This window comes from Zophobas morio, unplaced genomic scaffold (genome assembly GCF_036711695.1).
Source record: "Zophobas morio isolate AGI-343-1 ecotype UQ-CSIRO unplaced genomic scaffold, CSIRO_AGI_Zmor_V1 ptg000057l, whole genome shotgun sequence".
Classification (NCBI taxonomy): domain Eukaryota; kingdom Metazoa; phylum Arthropoda; class Insecta; order Coleoptera; family Tenebrionidae; genus Zophobas; species Zophobas morio.
The window spans coordinates 122355-141084 of NW_026972162.1; the positions used below are offsets into that span (position 1 = coordinate 122355).

An 18730-nucleotide genomic window follows, 5' to 3' on the forward strand; every position below is an offset into this window, starting at 1 on the left:
AAATTTTGCAAAAAAAGTGCACACACATTTCGAAACATGTTGATCGTTGTAAATAAAATTACAACCTCAAATGCGTTACGTTCTTAATAACATTAATAAGGTTTTAGTTTGGTGGCTCAAATTTTAGGAGGAGTGGAAGTGGGTTGGCACCCCTGAAGGTATGCATTTATTGTGGCATTTACAACACCTATCGAATGTAAATAAAATGTTACACCCCCAGCAAACATGAATTTGGATTTTTACACAATATTAGTTGAGTCTTAATTATATTTAAAAATTCCAAACATGGCTTCAGAAAGCGAGGAAATTCTAATTGAAGACTCGGATGACTCCCTACTTGATATCAAAGAGGTTGGTCTTTAACTCCAATTGCCCCAATTTCAACTGTAGACTTTCCAGTTAAATGACTTGGAATTTGATATTCCTCATGTTGCGGCTCCCTCGCTGGAAAGCGTCCTTTGGGACATGGAATCAGAAGAAGGGAGTGACAGTGCCTCTCTGCAATCATTTCAAAGTATGACCACTAAATTTCGGTCTATGTTGTGTCACCGTATTTTGCAAGGGGTTTCGACCCAGTTGACGTCGGCAGGGGTACCTCGTCGTTGGTTAAGATGTGGTTTATGTGAACAAATTGTTTTAGGAACGGGTTGGTGCTGGTTTACCAACTGTCATAACAAATAGTCTGAAATACGTAGCAATAGGAACTTCTCATGGATATGTTTTAAACTTTGATTCAGAACAGAATCTTTGTTGGTGCTGTTATGACCCTAATTTTAGTGATCAGGGAGCTGTATCAGCTTTAGCCTTTAATCTAGATTCCACAAGACTTCTTATAGGGTAATTATAAGCATGCCTCATGGAGTAAAGTGTTCGTTCTCGTTTGTTCCTTAAAATTATTATATTTAAAAAAAAAATCATAATTTACGCATTTCTACATTAGTCTGGAATAAATTCCTTAAAAATTTGACAGAAATCCTTGAACAGGCTGATGTGATTTTCACGACTTAAAATTTTGTAACTGATGTCATTAGTTATGACGCCATCGGTACATTTTTTATGGAAACCCTAGTTTGAAATAGTCCAAGGCTCCGACTTTACTCTAGTTCGTGTATATTGTATCTGAAAAATTGATTCTAGTATGCATTATTATCGGCAGGTACGAACGTGGCTTTATTTCAATGGTGGATACGGCGACCGGAGACGTAATAAGGAAAATGCCCGATGCCCACGCCCCACAAACGGCCGTTTTACATCTCCGTTTTACTTTTCTCAACAACCTAGCCCTTTGTGGTGACTCTTCTGGGTGCGTTTTCTCTCTTTCGTTCAACCGCAGACTGGGTGTGCGTAGTTGGGACTCCAAATGTCTCTTCTCGGGTGCTCGAGGCGAAGTATGCGTTTTCGAACCTCTTGTACAAGGACACGATATCCACTTCCTTAGTCGTCATATTCTAGTGGCAATGGCAACTTTATCCAAAGTATAAAGCTCTATGACTACAGGGTGTTTCATCTGAGACTTACCCCTCAGAATGTTGCTAACATTCTGAACTTTGTAAATTAATCTTGATCTCTGCAAAAACACGTTTTCAAAATATGTGTTTTCAGAAAAAAAATGTGAGTTGGGGGTTGCCTTTCGATGAAACACCCTGTGCAAACTACAAATTCTTATTTTTAAAATTCTAGGTAATAGTAATATCGATCCGACCCCGCCTCAAAGTCCTCTTCTCCCAGCCCCTTCCACGAGTCTCCACCTCCCTCCCCCTAATCTCCTGGCAGTTGGTGTCCGTGGGGCGGACGTTCCAACCTGTCCTTGCGTGGGGGCGCAGCAGCGAACTCAACTACACAAGAGTGGTTCTGCATGCCACCAATAACAACAGAGTCAGACTTCTTCCGTTGCGAACCGTTCAGTTAAACTACACGCTCACGGCCATGCACTGGCTCGGAACCAGGCACTTGGCCCTCTTGGACATCAACGAGAACCTGCGATTGGTGGAGGTTCGGACACAAACGGAATTGGAAATTCTGGAATTGGGCAACGCGGGCTTAGTCTACAGTTCCGCCCACTTCAAGGCGCTGGCCGTGGGGGGCGGGGTCAGCGAAGCGTTCGCCTTGGCCGGGGAAAGGGCGTGCTACAACAGTCTGTCTAGTCGCGGGGATCAGTTGCTAGTTTTGGGTACGAAGGCTGTGCATTTGATAAAATTAAGGACGTGGCCGGAGCGGCTGTTGTATCTCAGTGAGCAGGGGCGGTGGGCGGAGGCACTGAATCTGGCAGCCGAAGAGGGGATGAATAGAGAAATTTTCACTTCCACGCTGTTGAAGAAATACCTGGAGAATCTCAACCAGAATACCGTGGATAAAGATAGTCTGACGGCGGCGGTCAACTGCTGCGTAAAGCTGAATAAAACGTGAGTAAAGTATTTGAAAGTTATAATATTAATAAAATGTATTTATACAGTTTATACAAGTCAATATAATAATGTGCACAGTTATAATTTAATGCTTGATAATTCTTGTGAAGCCCTTGATCTAATTTCTGTATTAGTGTTACTGTACTATACTGCGTGGCTGTTGTTAACTGAACATTTAACTTAGTCCCTAAATGGTCGAATAGGTGCCTAGTTACGCAAAAATTTTGATTAACGTAGAACACTGAGTTTTTTCTTGTAGTGATATCCTCTGCAACGAGCTCCTCGAAGCCGTCTCCAGTGATCAAAGCAACCAAGACTGGTACTACACCCTCTTGACCGACCACATTAACAACGGCCTCCTTAGAACCACCAGCCCTGCTGTGGCCCAAACCCTCGTGAGTTATCTCGAAAAGAAAGACTCCCAAGCTCTAGAAAACGTCCTTCTTTCGCTGGACATAACCTGTCTGGACCTGCACCAGGCGCTCAGTATATGCAAAAAGCGCAAGCTTTACGACGCCTGGATCCACATCACCACGAAAACAATAGGCGACTACGCTAGCCCTCTGACGGAATTTTTGTGTGAACTTACCTCGGATAACCATCGCCTGGGGAATACCATTTTGGTGTACGTGTCATCGTGTCTGGCCGGTTTGGGGTACCCCAGCGGTCAGATCCCCGAGAAGGATGTCCCGAGGGCAAAGCACGAGGTGCTAAGGTGTCTTGAAACGGCCCACTCCATCAAGGGAACGGAAGATGAGCAGAGCTATCCCTACATGCGCGCACTGCTCAAGTTCAGTATTAGAGAGTTCTTGAATGTGGTGGGGTTGGCCTTCACGGAAGTGGAGTTCTCGGGGGAGATGGGGCTGCTGCAAAGGCAGCGCTTGGTTCAGATTCTTATGCAAATTGTGAGACCGCCCGAATTTTCGGCAGGTCAAATTATTAATCTAGCGTGCTTTATCACGAGATTGGTGACTTCGAACAACTTGAACATCGACGAAGGCATGCTGGACGTAGTGGTGAGATCGCTGACGGATGTCATGGACCAGCCGCTGAGTCTGAGGGACCACGGCGAGAGGGAGCAGGCGTGGTTAGATTTGCTCAACGCTGGGAAACTGAGGCACTTGTCCAGCGACGACTTGTTAAAGCTGGCGCTGGACTCCAGGTGCTACAGGGTGGCCGAATACCTCTACGAGGCACATAACGACTACTCAAATGTCCTCACGTGCTATTTGCGAGACCCGGTGCGCAAATCCGACGTTTTTAACTACATTCTGAACTACATCAGTGACAAGGAGCGGTGCGTGGAGCAACAATTTCTTGTCAATTTCAAAGACTTAGTAGCTGCGGATAGCAAGAAAACTAGCGAGATAGTCGTAGAACACTTCCCTGAACTCGTAGTACAGTTAAGTAGGATCGTCGAGGGTACCCCCGATTTGCACCACTCGTTTTTAAAAGGGATAGTTTCAAGCGACATGAAACTACCTCCGGAACTCGCAGAGGCGTACCTCGAACTACTATGCATCAAAGACAGAAAGGAAGTTTGCGGGTACGTTCAGGTGAGCTCTTGCAGGGTGGAAGAAGCATTAAAAATCACGAGGAAGTACGAAGTTCACCCCGCCACAGCTCTTCTTCTGGAACAAGGAGGGGAGTGGATGGAAGCCTTGGAGTTGCTATTGCAACACGACATGGTGGACGACGGCGTTAGTTTGTGTATTCGCGGAGCTGAGCACTTGGACTCCGACGGGGCACAGAAGCTGTGGCTTATGTTGTTGCAACACCACAAGAGCACAAAGACGATGTCGTTGAGGCAGTTGTTGCATGCGGCCGCCCCCCACGTACCGCCAGCGCAACTGTTGAATCTAGTCTCTGATGCCAGTTTCGGTGATGTTAAACTGCTGCTGCAAGGGATGCTGATCGACTATGTACATGACGTGCAGGTGTTCAGCACCACGCTGAGGCTCCTAAGCAAGGATCTGCATCACGGTACGTTCGCATTTTTATCTTTCCAATGTATACGTAATAATGGATCAATCGGTAGCATAACAGTACCATTAATAATAAGTTTTTGGTGCGTAACAAAAAAGTTACAGAAACCAATTTGCAAGTTACAACGAAAAACAAACAATAAATGTAAGAATATATTTGCAAAATCAAATTAAAATTTATATTTTTATTTTTATTTTATTTATTTATGTACACATATTACTACAGTGGTCGTAAGGCAGTTAGGAAACACGTGCTGTATTATAATAATATTTCTGATACGATTGACAGATATTTCGTTAAGTGAGAAATAATCACAATTAAATATCCAAATTATTTTTGCATAATTATATTTACAGAGTAGTTATTGAATTCTTCAGTATTAAGCTTAGAGTATGTTAAAGTATGATGGTAAATATAGTGCGGTTATCGCTTAATTGCTACCCAACTTGCGGTAATTTTTGTGACTTTGTCAAAGTGGGCCCCAATAAATTTGTTTGCCTGGTCGGACCTTTTCTTGTTTTAAAGTAACAAATAAAAATTATTTCAATACGGCACATGGCGCACCTAACTGTCTGGTAACGTGGTAACATTGAATTTTCCTCTTGAATGACCAGTCAACATTTTCTAGCCGTTTGTATTTGTATAGCAAGAAATAATTATTAGGCGACTAATTAAATCAGTTGTGTCTCTTTGGGTTAGAATTTTATAATTTAATGCCGAGAAGGTCTACCGACTGTTTTTTTTTTATTGATTGAGTATTTTATAATTTTTTGAAACGCGTAACATGCATTGTTTTTATAGAATTAGCGAAATCACTCTGTCTGCACGGGCGAGGCGTTTCCGTGTCCTGCGTCAGCTGCAGATTATGCCATAAACCGCTATCCAAAGATATCGGGAACGAACAGTCAATTGCTGTATGGGGCTGTGGGCATTGCTTTCACGTGGCATGCCTGAAGATGACTGAAACTGAAACGGCGTGTCCTCAGTGCAGGATGACGGCCAGTCAAATTCCAACGAGAAAAATTTTCGGTAAGAAACACGCAAGTGAGGCGAAAACACACGCAAGGCCTGATTTAGAGGGGCACTTTTAAGTACTAGTCTTGTATTAGGTTTTTAAACATTTCATCAACTTCCTTCACTCATTCGTCATACTGAATGCAATTTCTTTTACTACCTGCAATGTAATGCTGTTGTATAAATTTGTGATATTTATATTTTTATTATTTGTACAAATAAAATATATACATGTTTCAACAGGTGTTAGTTTTCTAAGAACGTGGAGTTGTACTGGTGCACGAAGTTGTTCAGTCTCTCATCTATAACAAAAAGCGACAATTTAAATAACGAACGTGCCGCCTTTTACAAAAACCTAGCCTACTTGGAACGATGATAATACTTCAAAAAATGGCGACAAATCTCACTTAAATCGACTAACGATAGAGAAAATTACTCATTAAGACACTCACCTTTGCTAAAAGCGCTAGAAAACTGTGAATTATTCTTAAAATAGTACAAAATGCTATGAAACAAAGTATTATCCCCTGTATTCTGCGCCGCTTGTAAAAACTTCCTAGGATTAGCGCTCTCTTGCGCCAGTTTCAAAGCAGACAACACTTGTCCCTCGCTCAAAAGAATCTCTTGTATCTCTTCGGTAGCATTCAGTCTTGCCAACATATCTAACGCCAACTGTGAGGCCGCTGAATGCAAATTCCCCAACGACAACAGTAAACACGCCAGTGGCTTAGAATCGGACACTACTCCATACTGCAACAGTTGTTGTAAAGCTGTGAATTTCTTCCTCTTCACGAGTGTGGTTATTAACAGCTCGTTTAGATTATGCTGTGCCGGAATGCCTTGTTCGAACAATGACGTCATGTAACTTATTAAAGTCCATTCCAGTTTCTCTAAATCTGTTTCAAGATCTAGTTTCTGATAAATCTCGTTGTACATGTCCATTTGATCTATCAAGACTCTGGGTGGCGGTGGAGATTTTAAATATGGTGCCCCTGGTGGTGACGCGGTGTGTGATTGTAGTTCTGCTTCTAAGGAGTCTCTGTAGATATTGTTAATGTGGTTGAAAGACTCCTGGAGTTTGTCTAACGGCGGTTTTGGGTGTCTGATGGCATCTAGAATCATCTAAGGAGCAGCATTATATAACTAATTGAGAAAAAAAAGTGTTGAAGTGGGCAACACTTATAAAAGCGCAGATACTGTTTTACAATTGTAGCTTACTCAGATTTATACGTACTTTTATTAAGATCAGTTTGCCATTGGTGCGTTTTAGAGCTACTTGGGTACAAGTAGCAAGATCTGGTATTGATGCACATAGTTGAGATAAGCAAAGGTTGATGTGCCATAAGCAACCCAGTTTTGCATCTATGACGATGTTAGGTTGGAATACCACCCAGTTGGGAGAATCTTGAAAGTTCATAAATCAGACAAATGTGTAACATTGGAATCGGGTATGTGTTAATGCAAAACATGGACGAATGAATAATATATTCCTTCGTCCAGGGTTTCAAATCTCATTTAAACAACAGCTGTATTTTTTTTTTTTTTTTTTTTAATAACTAAATACGTACATAATTCGCAAACGTGGGTTTGAGGTTCCACCAACCCCGGAAGAGTGATCTGCGCTTGTTTGAAAGATCTTGCCGCCGCCACTGTGGTGTGATATCTCACGATACCATCACTTTCTCCCGGTAAAGCTGTATCGAAAACTTGAGAGCTTCTTGAAGCCTTTATTTACACAAATAGATTTTTATTACATTTTTTATTGTCAACACAAACTAAACTCACCTGATGATGGACTAAAATCAAGTCATCCACAATATTAATAGCAAATCTACCTGAAAGCCCCAACTTTAAGACATGCGTTTTAACAGGAGCTTGCCCAGGGCCACTTAAAGTATGGACATGAACCTCAGCACTCTGAGGTCCACTTTGGTGCCTGAGAATTAATACTGCTGGAACCTCATACAGGGTAGACAATGTTACGTCCCTTTCTAGGGCCATGCGGCCCGGTTCAGCTAATAATAATACATTGCATAAACCCGACTTTCTAAAAATTGTCCAACTTACTCTCCACTTTTGGTAATTTACTAATCGATCCTGGTTTAAACAGTATAGGCTGCAACTGCGACCCATGCGCTGACGCTAACAACGCTATCCTGTTCAAAGAACACCACACAAACCACTGAACCGTCGCCGAGGTCGTTTTTAAGTACTTCAGTGACTTTTTGTCTGGTATGATCATGTATAGCTCAATACCGTGGTCCGTCATGAACGCCACTTCGTTATTTTGGGACCAAACAAACCCCAAAATGTTGGAATTTTTCTTACAGCTTTGCGAGTATTCAGAATCTAGGGTTACTCCATTGAAATTCATGAATTCGACTGAGGTGTTGGTGCGTTGAACAGCCAACACTTTCTTGTCTAAGGAGAACTTTATGGAGAGGACGGGACCATGGTCCTCCATGCGGAAATTTAGGGGCTTGTCGGTCTCCTTGGGGCCCTTGACCACGACCCCCATAACACCCCCTGAGCGCACAGCAAACACCTGAAATGGAGGAATGTGTTTCGAGTTGAATTCGGTGGTTCACTTACGTGTTTGTTTGAGTCATCGAAGAACACGTTGGTGAGTTGGTTGACGGCCTCGAAGCGGACTGGATTTTCGGATAACTCTAAATAATAATCCAATGCCATAATAACAAATTATAAATTAATCTGAACATAACCCCACTTTAACCATTTTAATTTGACAGTGTCAGCAGAGGTGTCAGTACTGTCAGTGGCTTGGGTGGCTTGCTGACTTGACGACTTTAACTGACGGGCGTACTTTTGAAGTGCTACGTGGGGATTTTTTGCATGGGGTCACATTTTTTGTTTCGTTATATGTGGTTATATCGTTTATTTTTGATTATTCTTTTATTAAAGCCACTTATTGAACTTAAATTCGAAGAAAATTCTTTTAGTGAGAAAATGACTATTCATTACAGGAACTTTGCACATTAACTTAGGTGGCTTTTCTTTTCTATGGGTGGCGCATTCCTATAATAATGTCGTTGTCATTTCTGCATGCCGCATCCAAGTCTGGACATAGGGAATTAACATGGGGAATTGGTTTTTATCATATATCTATTAGATATATGGTTTTTATTTTATAATATCTCCCGAAATCATTTTAAAGCTATTAATGAGTGATGCATTTGTAAAGGTAAATGAAGGCTACGGCCAGTATTTTTTTCAAATCGTTGCATCGCCCCTATTCACTGTAAAACGGCTTTAAAAAAATCATGTTTTGAAATTAGCGCTTGGCCCGATTTGTCACGAAACGTTCCGTCCCAGTTCGATGATCGCATCTTTGGTTTAGCCCTTAGATCATATAATTAATTTTTAATTTATTATATGATCTAAGGTTTAGCCTGGTTTCCGATAGATTAGCTGACAGAAAAGTCACTAAATAGACCGCTATAAAAAGTAGTGCCAAAGGCGCTTTATTTGAAATATAAGGAGATTTGAAAATAATGTTGAACTACGTAAAATTACTTTTAATATTAACATAATTTATTTCCAACAGACAATATTATCTATACTGGAACATACACTTCGAATAACATTGCGTACTTTATATTGAAGTAACAACATCTGTAGGGCATCTTAAATTAAACTTTTCCTTCTTGAAAAATGAATACGCATTGGCAATCATTTTCTGTGACACGATGTCGTCAACAACAGTCATATTGCACAGGGTTGAAGAGGTCTACAAAATATAATGATATATAATGATTGCACAGAATAAAGCAACAACTAACTCTTGCGTAATTATGAATTTTATTCGTAATGTCTTCCGTGGGGTCCATATGAAACGTTTTTTGACACAAACAACTTAACCTAAAATGTCCAAACTTCAGCCACTATACAAAAAAACAGCACAAAGGTCTATAATATCATACCTAACAAATCAAAACAAGTAAAAAAACACAAACACTAAACGCAAAAAACACCCTCTTTAACTTTTTGAACCAAAATTTTAAATTAACGTCAATCAGTTGATCGACCAAAACACAGGTTAAACGAAACCGGCCGACTGGCGCAGGCATAGAGGCGTAGGAAATTCGTTGCGCGGGAAAAGGAACGTTGGTTGCCAACTTAAACACAAGTCTTTAACTGCTTTAAGCGTATAATGTTAGTATGTTTTGGATTCTCCGGTTGGCGATTGTGAATTCAAAATTTTCCAATCTATCGCTGGAAATAGTATACTATTAGATATATGGGTTTAGCCATGGAAAATCGAATTGTCAAACTGAATTTAAAATTCTTCAATTCTTACACAGAAATCACGGCACAACTCAAATTGACTTATTTCATCCAGTGTGATGATTATTGTAGGACAAATTAAATGGAATAAATGCACAAATTGATCCATTTATTAGTGGTGCTGGATGCAGATAGTAAAAAATATCACATTTGACATTTCTAGTCAATATTTGAAACCTGAATGATTAAACCCAAAATCTGATGACCCAAATAGGAGTATGGATTTGAAGTAACTTTTAAATCCAGATTATTGTAATCTGAAATTAATTATTGATGATAACCTTAGGATCTCTATTGTTGTTACGCCACTGTATCCAAGTGTCAATCGCACGTGTCATCATGACGTATGTACAAATGACAGCCGTCACAACAATCGTATTTAACAAAGTACCTGTAAAAACACAAATCAACTCTATTTCACTGCCTCCAACAAAATTTCCGGACAGGTAAGAAAGTGTCATTATGACAATCATAACATATGCTCTTTTTAGATGTCAAACTGCGTTTTTTGCAAAATCATCTCTGGAAATGCCCCAGGTGAAATTTTTTATCAGGATGATAAAGTTGTTGTGTTCAAGGATATTAAACCAGCGGCCAAATACCACTTTTTAGCTATTCCGAAGGAGCACATTATTAATGTAAATAGTCTGACCTTTGATCATATACAATTAAGTAAGTAGGCACGAGGCCACAACTTTGTGCAAATAAAGTGGTAAATTTTTAGTTGAACATTTAATAGTGAAAGGTAAAGAGGTTTTGATCGAAAAAGGAGGTGATGTGAATGATGTGCGCCTGGGATTCCACTTACCACCATTTAACTCTGTGTCACATTTACACTTGCATGTGCTATCGCCAGCGTCAGAGATATCATTAATAGGGCGGTTAATTTTTAGGCCTAATTCGTGGTGGTTTTCTTCAGTAAGTGTATGTGATCATTAAGATTTTTTTTGTTAAGACCGTATTTGCAGGTGGATCAAATCATAAAAAAAATTCAGAATACAAGTAGGCTGTAACAGTTTTGTATTATATTTTATTGGTGAGATTATAAGACATGTTACATTAAAAAAATAAAATTAATACACTTTAATGGAATGGTTAGTAATGAAATAATACCGGAGGTAGATTTAGAAGTACTATCTGGACTCGAAATAATTTTGTAAGTTGTGAAGTTGGCATACGGAATATGTTAACAAATGTAGACTAAATTTAGAAACCACGGGTTTAAGATAACTCTTTGGCATTTTGACTATTTTCTTCCTCAATATATAAAACTTGGTACACCATCTTTAGAGAATAAGATTTAACAAGTACATTTGTATAAAATATTTGACTCTTTTTCAGTAAAGGTTGTGTACCGATAATATAATTTACAAAATTACTACATTTGTTACTGCTTTTCTTATAGTTACATAACTACATTTCTATAAGTCTTATGTTCTGACATATGTCAATGTAAGCAACACAAATCGATACTTTAAAATCTCACATTTTTTTCTAACATGATATATCCAGGCAAACTATTTTTTTAACATCATTATTTATATGACAACAAGTTTAATTGTAAAATAACCAAAATTCTACATTTTATGGTTGAATACTAAATACAAAACCCTGTTATTGTGTTAAGTGGTCGATTACCAAATGTAGAATCATAAATTAAGGTACTTTTGTACTCAAAATAAAAAAATGCATTAACAATCACAGAATCGATATCTTAAAGCATTTTAAATCATGAATATCTCATTATAATGTTCCAAGAGAAACTTGGTAAACATGTTTATAGGTCCTATAGAAACAAGAGACATCGTTTCATTTTCAGACCACACCAGATTAGGGCCAAAAACCACAGCTAAGTTTTGTGCGTTCATCTTATTCAGGTCGGCCCTTTCCATCACCTAGGAACACCAATTTAAACAAAATAAAAAAAAAAACACACCCTTACCCTTGACAGAAAGCTTATAATGTACTTTAGTATCTGATAGTTGTCCACTGGAAGCTTCTCCATAACCAATATCGAAACTTGTCTTAACCGTTGGTCTTTATCCCACGCTGAAAAAAACGAATTCAGCGTTAATTTTTCAAGATTAGATACTTACTATGAAACTGCATAATTTCGTCATAGAGCTCGTGCGTCAAGAGGGGCTCCTTCAACTCCCGAAGAAAAGTTTTAAGTAAAACTGCGGCTTCGTGCGCACTAGCGAAAGTTAAAAGTTCGCCTTGATTCGCTACCTCTTTCAACTGTTTAATTTTTAGTGTGTTGGCCGATCTTCTAAATATACCTTCAGTCTCTAAAGCTATTATATATATATATATATATAAGTAAAAGTAAATTAATTAGTAACAAATTACCGTCAGGTTGATCTAAATATTCAACACACTGTTTAACCACTGGAGGTATTGGACCATTATAATTGTCTTTTATAAACTGAAGAGGAACGCCGAATTGTTGTAAAGGAGAACTAGGCTGGAAAGTGGTATCTGAAGTAGGAGTTACAGTGCCCCCAAGCTTCTTGTCATGTCTAAAATAATCCACTAGAATGAAGTACAAAGACAAAAAAATAAAAGCATTACTCAATCACGTCATTTGGGATGTCGAGTTTCTCCAAAGATATGTGCTCATTCAACTCCTTCAAAGTATGAATGTAGTTCAATTTCTTCCCAAATTTAGCACTAATCAAAGGTCTGAAAATCTGTGACACAATTTTCAGAAAACTAGTAGGATGGACTAAGAACAAAGCTTTTAAGTTTTTCTTATATTTCCTATCAAACGCTTTGTAAGCCTGAACAAGCCACCGCAGCGACGGCTTATTCTTGCTCGAGAGGCCATAATGAAAGTACACTAAACTATAATCCTGCTCTACATACTGGTCTAAAGTGTGGGTTAAATAACTGAAATGGTAAATTTTAAGTACACAATCACGTGGGCGTATTGCAATTACTTCAAAAATAATACGTGATTGATCTCGGCGCTGGGAGGCAGTCGATGGGCGTACACAACGATGATTTTTCGTCCGAGCGAATCATCTCCCTTCACGTCAACTATCTTGTAATTGTCAATGTTGGCGAACTTACTTGTTGGGGAATCATCAACCACTGGATAGGAAGGTGAATACATCAAGCCATCTAGATTTTCTTCGCTGGGGTCGGCTAGTTCCTCCTCGAAGTTGTCGTCGGTGAAGTCCGCGATTGGCGAATTTATTCCATTCGACTCCATTTGGATTAATTCAGCTATTGAGGATTGTTTTATCTGAATTTATGACATGACGCTAGCTTACCGGTTTGGGCCACGGCGTCCGGGCTTTGGTGAAGTTCGCTGTCGTCGAACTCCAGATTAGGTTCATAGTCGTGGTAATCTGATAAACTTGGGTATGGCTCATCGTTGTTATCAACAAAATTGCCTACAAGGTGTTGTTTTCATGAACAGAGATTAGATAAGTTGTTTGTATACACACCTGAAAAGTTTCTTGTAGGGCTCAACTTATTCGAGTTCATTTTAAATGCAAATTAGTCATTTCAAAAGCAAAAGAATTTTATTGTAATTAAGCACACCCACTTTGCTTATGACGAGTGATTGAGTTGCACAAATTATTAACAGGCGAGCTTATGTGACTTATATTTTGTGAGGCAAAATAAGAATTTGTTAACATGTATGTTAACACCAAAAACCTTTTTCACGATTTATTAGTTTTGACGTTTTTTGACAATCAACAAAAATGACACACGAATGACGTTCAATGACGTCTGCAGTGTAATTACCAACCCAAGAAAAAAAACTGCAAACTGCAAGTTACTCCTTATTTGAAATCTTTGAAATTGTTGCTGTTTTCTACTTTTTCTTATTTTGCAAAAATTTCGTCTGAGGGTCTCAAGATACAAAAAATGTTTTTTTCACTAGCAGCCATCAAGCATGCAAATGTCGACTCATTTAGAGGTAGCAAATTCAACTTTTGTGACCACGGGTTCAAAAAGAAGATTGAGGTTATGTACGCAATACTTGATGTGATTATTTCTTAAAAAATGAATAAATGTATGCTACTAACATTACTTGAGTATACGCGTGGTAGTTGCTAGACGGTAGAAGATAAAATGATTAATTCAGCGACAAGTGTAAACGGTTTTCTTTGTGTTGAAGATTTAAGTAGATCAAGTTTGATTAGAAATTAAAACAAATTCATGTTGCGTCAAAAAATTGAACGTTTATTTTTTCAATTTATTGTTTTATGGTTTCTAGTGAAAAAAATATCTAAAGTTGCATATCACTGTAAACGCAGTTTAACGATCTACCAGAATCCTTTAAAAAAATACATATATTCGTTGCAACTAAAAAATTATAAGCTTTCTTCGCGACGCCGTGGATGCGTCATATGTATTTACATTGAACCAAATTAGCTTCTCCCTTCAAGCTAAAAGTAATGGCGTTTATAGAATTTCAGTTAGCATTTTATTTATTTTTTGTTCATAGCCAAAAAAATACGAGTTGGAATTTGTAATTAAATTAAAATAAAATATATTTAAGTAATTGCAACTCTTAACTCTGAAGTGTTCAACTGCTTTCAAAGTATATGCATAGTGTAGATTGTACCGTATGATTTTTTAAGATTAGACATACGGCGAGACTCTGGAAACAAAATATGTGAAAGACTTAGGGCGTAGTTTAATTATTGTTTATATGTCACTGCCATTGACACTAATTGTTTATACATATAAATGTTACTGCCACAAAATGAGGTTAAACTAATTAGACTACGCCTTAATTACGCGCTACGTCTTTTACATCTGCTGTTTCCAAAGCCTCCCCTTACTCTAATTTAAAAAATCATGCGGTACGTATATGCTTTCAATTTTGTGAAAGTATTGTTGGTTACATATGTTTTGTTTATTTTAAAATACATCAGTACCACAGCATAGATATCAATCAGTAGAGACGGCTCGCCGTTTTTCGTGACCCGTTTTCGTGGGTGGTCGTTCGCATTATGACCGAATGAGGGCGCCCAACTGACGTCTAAAATATTTGAAATTTGGCAGTTTTGTTACAATATTTTTGCCAGTTTTGCTTGTTTAAGACTGCTTTTCCGGTAGAATTGTACAAATAGTATAAAAATGTAATTTTCACAATAAAAGGTAAAATCTTTGTCCGATGAATTTTCATACAGGATCCCTGTTGTGCGCCTTATTCGTGCTTATTCTCTCCCTCGTGTTTGGAATTCTTGGAAAAGATAGTAAACATAATAACACACTTTTTGTTTAAAAAGTCGTCGCAAACGAACAACAACGGTGGTTATGAAATAATTTTTTTACATTTGTGAATTAGAGCAAATTTTTAGTGAAAATTTTGAAAATATAATTTTACAAACAACTACTTTGTTGAAATTATTAAATTTAGCTACATTTGTTCATCCATGCCAAAACTTTCCATACGATTATTTGCTTGCTTTGTATGCTAGGATGAGATTATTTTATGCACCAAAATTTGTAAATGCTAGCTTTAAATTTACAAATGCCAAAGGTGAAAAAATTAATAGAAAGAAAATAATTTGGCAGCATTAACTTTTTTCCTTTTTGTAATTTAATTTTTATTTTATTTATTTTTTCTTAAATAAACCTCTTTCTTTTTAGATGTATTTATTACATTATTTTTACATAGATAATTAAACCTCAAGTATTCGGGGAAAGAATGTGCGAATTGTCAAATTGTATAAGTAATAAAATAAAAACTTTAACAAATCATCGTGTTTATAAATTAAATATCGACTTTTCTTTTTTCTTATTGCGATTCACGATTATACGATTTGAGCAAACTACACAGTTTACAATAAATTGCGTACACGAATCAATTTTTGAAATTGTAAATGAAGTGATACTTTTTAAATTGGGTGGCGACATCTAGGAATAGTTTAGGCAACGACCACCCATGACGGCTTAAAATTCGGGTCAGAAAGAACAAAGGCGCCGACACGAGCTGTCTCTACTGATTGTTATCTATACTGTGTCAGTACAGTCGTTTGCAAAAAATTGAGCAAATCAGGTTCTCATAGATCAATAAAATAAAAAGCAATAATGAGAATATGACTTTCATGTCAATGTCATCAGCCCGAATTTTTTTTGGAAACGCCGGTATTAAAGTGTGATCACAGTGTGTGATGTACAACTTGGTAACGTCTGTAAAGCCGGAATTCCACTGAGGCAACACTGAACGACATGTTGCTTGATACTTGTTACCTAGTGTTGCCTGTTGTAGGCGTGCGACAATGTGGCACAAAATTTCAATTAATGTCGCTGTGTGTTCCTTCAATGGAAAGACTGTGTATAGCATGCGTCAATGCCGCATGCTACATGTTTCCTCAGTGGAATTCCGGCTTAAGTTTGCGTCTGTAAATTTGCGACAAATATTGATTGAACTTCCTTAAGAAGTAATATTAAATTGGTGAAAAAATCAGTGTATTTTGTTAGGTATTTAAAATTAATTACACTTTGTTAAAAATAGTTATATGGTGTATTTTTATACATAATAATGCATGATTACAACAGATAATCTTATCACATCATGACGAGTAGAAAACTTACAATTATTGATCATTGTCGCAATAATGAAGTATGTTTACATCCATCGTAAAATTAATTGAATTCAACTAAACTTTTCAGGTTATAGATTTGTCATGCTATTTATTGGAAAGTTTGGGCGCTAATCTACTTCACTAACAAGATTTTTATTATTCATTTATTTGTATAATTTTGTATAACACATAATTATATGTTTATAAATTTCTTCATTTTTTTTATTTTCCTAATGGGAAAACGTTTTCTTCTAACACGTAAAGAGGTATAAGTGAGAAGACGCAGCGTTTAAATTTTTTTTTTTTATTATTAGGTAAACGTATTTTTATTAAAATTGCTACTAGTTTTATTATATAGTAACGTTAAGAGGTGAGTATTACTTATTTGAATCGTTACATTTTTCAATCTGGATTGTTTTATTTTATTCCTAAAATACTAAAACAGTAAACAACATTTTTTTTTATATACTAAACGCTATGTATTTTGCTACTATTTTACATAGTATGAAACGATTACAAAGCCCACACTCTCACATAGTCAACTTGGAAGGCAGCATTATCAGTTTCCAGTTGCCAAGTGGGCAGCCACTGGTCTTTACCCTTCCAGAAATCTGTTGAAGCAGTAGGAGAAGTGTTCAACCACGGTTTGCCACCAGGATTAGTGCCATCGTCAGGGAAATAAGCTATGCCACCGACAGCCAAATTCAGAAGAATATAATACTCCTGGTCGAAAGGCGCCAGTTTCGAATTGCTCCTCTTCCATGGATTATCAAAACCGGAAGAATCAAGATTACCCCATTCCCAGAACCCACCCGCTGGTGGTTCATATCGGGCCAAGACCTCATCATCTATGGAGAACTGAAGACTGCTCTCGTCCCAGAGCAACTGATAGTTATGCCAATCCGTGTCAAAACCAGCGGGATTTTGTTTTTCGACGTGTGTCAACTGATACATGTTGATATTCCATGCTGGACCCCAGTGGAGGGTGGAGCCCACCAACTGGGTACCAATATTGACGCCAGAGGCGTTGACGAGCTCGCGGTTGCCACGGCTTTCCATAATGTCGATTTCTCCAGAAACCGGCCATGTGGAGTATTGGTTCCACCTTGGCAACATCCAAATAGCTGCAAATTTTTTGGTTAGGCTTAGCTTCGTGTGTGTTAAAAAATTTACCAGGCCACAACCAATCACCGCCGGGCAATTTAGCCCTGACTTCGACTTTACCATACTTGAAGTTAAAGGAGTAAACTGTGCGAATGCGAGCGCTTTTGATTGGGTTCAAATAACTGGCTTCGCTACCATCTCTGATACAACCGTACCATTGGGGATTCGTACACCTGTGAACCAGATTTAATTGTTGCATCCTGACAATTACTGCAACTTACTCGTCAGCTGGGGAACCTCCGTTGATGTCCAAGTGACCAGACCACAAGAAATCTTCGCCGTTTTCGTCGGCTACGAGAGTTGGCTTCAGGAACAGATATCCTCCATCAACGTAGCTGTTGTATCTGCTGTTTGTGTACCATTCGAATTCCCAGTTCTATTTATTAAAGTAGGTACCTACTGTTAGTGCAAAGGCGCGATGCGATACTGTGGTACTTACGCCACCTCCGCCGACTGTAATTTCGTGGTTCCATTTTTGCAAATTAAAATCGTCGAAATTGTCTTCGAAGATGAGATCGCCAGAGCATATTTCGCTGGTTGGTGCGTGTGTCCCGCTAGCCGTTGTAGGACTAGGGGTAGCACACTGAGATTTGGAGGAGTGGAAGAACCCCAACAGTAGGCAACTGAGTAGAAGCAACTTGAACATTTTGATTATTTGTCCGGAATTACTGTGTGATGGTCCTTTTATATTCGTAGGTTTATCACAAAAGTATTAACAGTATCTTCATCGCACTTAGGTCGAGTGGAGCAGTGAAGTGTGTTTGTTTTAAGAGGTTTTTTATTTTGAATTGCGTAAAACGTATACTTACCCGAGTAGATATGTTAATGTATATTTTGGTTCATCGTCGTAAAATTAATTAAATGCGAGTAAACTTTCCGGGTTATAAATTTGTCATCCTATTTACTGTAAAGTTTGGGCGTTAATCTACTTCACTAACAAGAACAAGATTTTTATTATATATTTATTTGTTATTTGTATAAATAAAGTTATAAATCTACAGATGTTTATAGAGATTTTTTTAATAGTCCACTTGAAGATGTTAGCTTTTGGCGTTGTTTTATTTTGGAAAAGGACTGTATGTTGATCGGCGTTGGTAAAACTCAACAATTTATTTCTCAATAATCCTAATTTACACGACTAATAACTGTACAACTAATATGTACAGAATAATTCCGACTGGACTAGATTGGATTTGACTAGACTCTAATTCTCTCACTGACTGGACTCGATTGCCCGTTCCCAACAATTATCCCCTCTAACACTTGATAAGGTCACCTCAAAATTTTACTTGGTAAATTCAA

The 18730-nt window shown here is 38.0% G+C and overlaps 5 protein-coding genes and 1 long non-coding RNA gene across 8 annotated transcripts; 2 read left to right on the top strand and 4 right to left on the bottom strand.

Annotated features, from left to right (window-relative positions):
* Positions 1-23: 23 nt before the first annotated feature.
* On the top strand, positions 24-5647 carry LOC135143048 (vacuolar protein sorting-associated protein 8 homolog). 2 transcript variants are annotated; one of them, XM_064074887.1, is made up of 9 exons: positions 24-48; positions 101-158; positions 221-351; positions 400-591; positions 641-837; positions 1157-1475; positions 1681-2402; positions 2665-4388; positions 5193-5647. In XM_064074887.1, exons 3-9 carry the CDS (start codon positions 286-288, stop codon positions 5480-5482), a joined length of 3510 nt encoding a protein of 1169 aa, XP_063930957.1. In that variant the 5' UTR covers positions 24-48; positions 101-158; positions 221-285; the 3' UTR covers positions 5483-5647. The 2 variants fall into 2 exon arrangements, with proteins under 2 accessions (XP_063930957.1, XP_063930958.1); XM_064074888.1 differs by having other exon boundaries at positions 31-48; positions 108-158.
* Positions 5495-8222, bottom strand: LOC135143049 (regulator of MON1-CCZ1 complex). 2 transcript variants are annotated; one of them, XM_064074890.1, is made up of 8 exons: positions 7998-8222; positions 7473-7950; positions 7191-7420; positions 6974-7130; positions 6640-6809; positions 5858-6527; positions 5622-5707; positions 5495-5565 (listed from the first exon to the last, which is right to left on the bottom strand). In XM_064074890.1, the coding sequence occupies exons 1-7, from the start codon at positions 8094-8096 to the stop codon at positions 5652-5654; spliced, it is 1860 nt and encodes a 619-aa protein (XP_063930960.1). In that variant the 5' UTR covers positions 8097-8222; the 3' UTR covers positions 5495-5565; positions 5622-5651. The 2 variants fall into 2 exon arrangements, with proteins under 2 accessions (XP_063930960.1, XP_063930959.1); XM_064074889.1 differs by lacking the exon at positions 5495-5565 and having other exon boundaries at positions 5582-5707.
* A 747-nt stretch (positions 8223-8969) lies between these two features.
* On the bottom strand, positions 8970-9540 carry LOC135143003 (uncharacterized). The gene is made up of 3 exons (XR_010282660.1): positions 9347-9540; positions 9206-9284; positions 8970-9153 (listed from the first exon to the last, which is right to left on the bottom strand). It is a non-coding gene; the product is annotated as an uncharacterized LOC135143003 (long non-coding RNA).
* A 524-nt stretch (positions 9541-10064) lies between these two features.
* LOC135143002 (adenosine 5'-monophosphoramidase HINT3-like) lies at positions 10065-10797 on the top strand. The gene is made up of 4 exons (XM_064074825.1): positions 10065-10156; positions 10202-10382; positions 10435-10628; positions 10679-10797. Exons 2-4 carry the CDS (start codon positions 10202-10204, stop codon positions 10721-10723), a joined length of 420 nt encoding a protein of 139 aa, XP_063930895.1. The 5' UTR covers positions 10065-10156; the 3' UTR covers positions 10724-10797.
* Positions 10714-13437, bottom strand: LOC135143001 (rho GTPase-activating protein 1-like). Its single transcript, XM_064074824.1, has 8 exons — positions 13163-13437; positions 12986-13108; positions 12650-12938; positions 12282-12599; positions 12060-12229; positions 11807-12004; positions 11653-11759; positions 10714-11605 (listed from the first exon to the last, which is right to left on the bottom strand). Exons 1-8 carry the CDS (start codon positions 13200-13202, stop codon positions 11435-11437), a joined length of 1416 nt encoding a protein of 471 aa, XP_063930894.1. The 5' UTR covers positions 13203-13437; the 3' UTR covers positions 10714-11434.
* A 3174-nt stretch (positions 13438-16611) lies between these two features.
* On the bottom strand, positions 16612-18128 carry LOC135143011 (beta-1,3-glucan-binding protein-like). The gene is made up of 4 exons (XM_064074836.1): positions 17868-18128; positions 17650-17804; positions 17438-17601; positions 16612-17388 (listed from the first exon to the last, which is right to left on the bottom strand). The coding sequence occupies exons 1-4, from the start codon at positions 18072-18074 to the stop codon at positions 16778-16780; spliced, it is 1137 nt and encodes a 378-aa protein (XP_063930906.1). The 5' UTR covers positions 18075-18128; the 3' UTR covers positions 16612-16777.
* Positions 18129-18730: the final 602 nt, after the last annotated feature.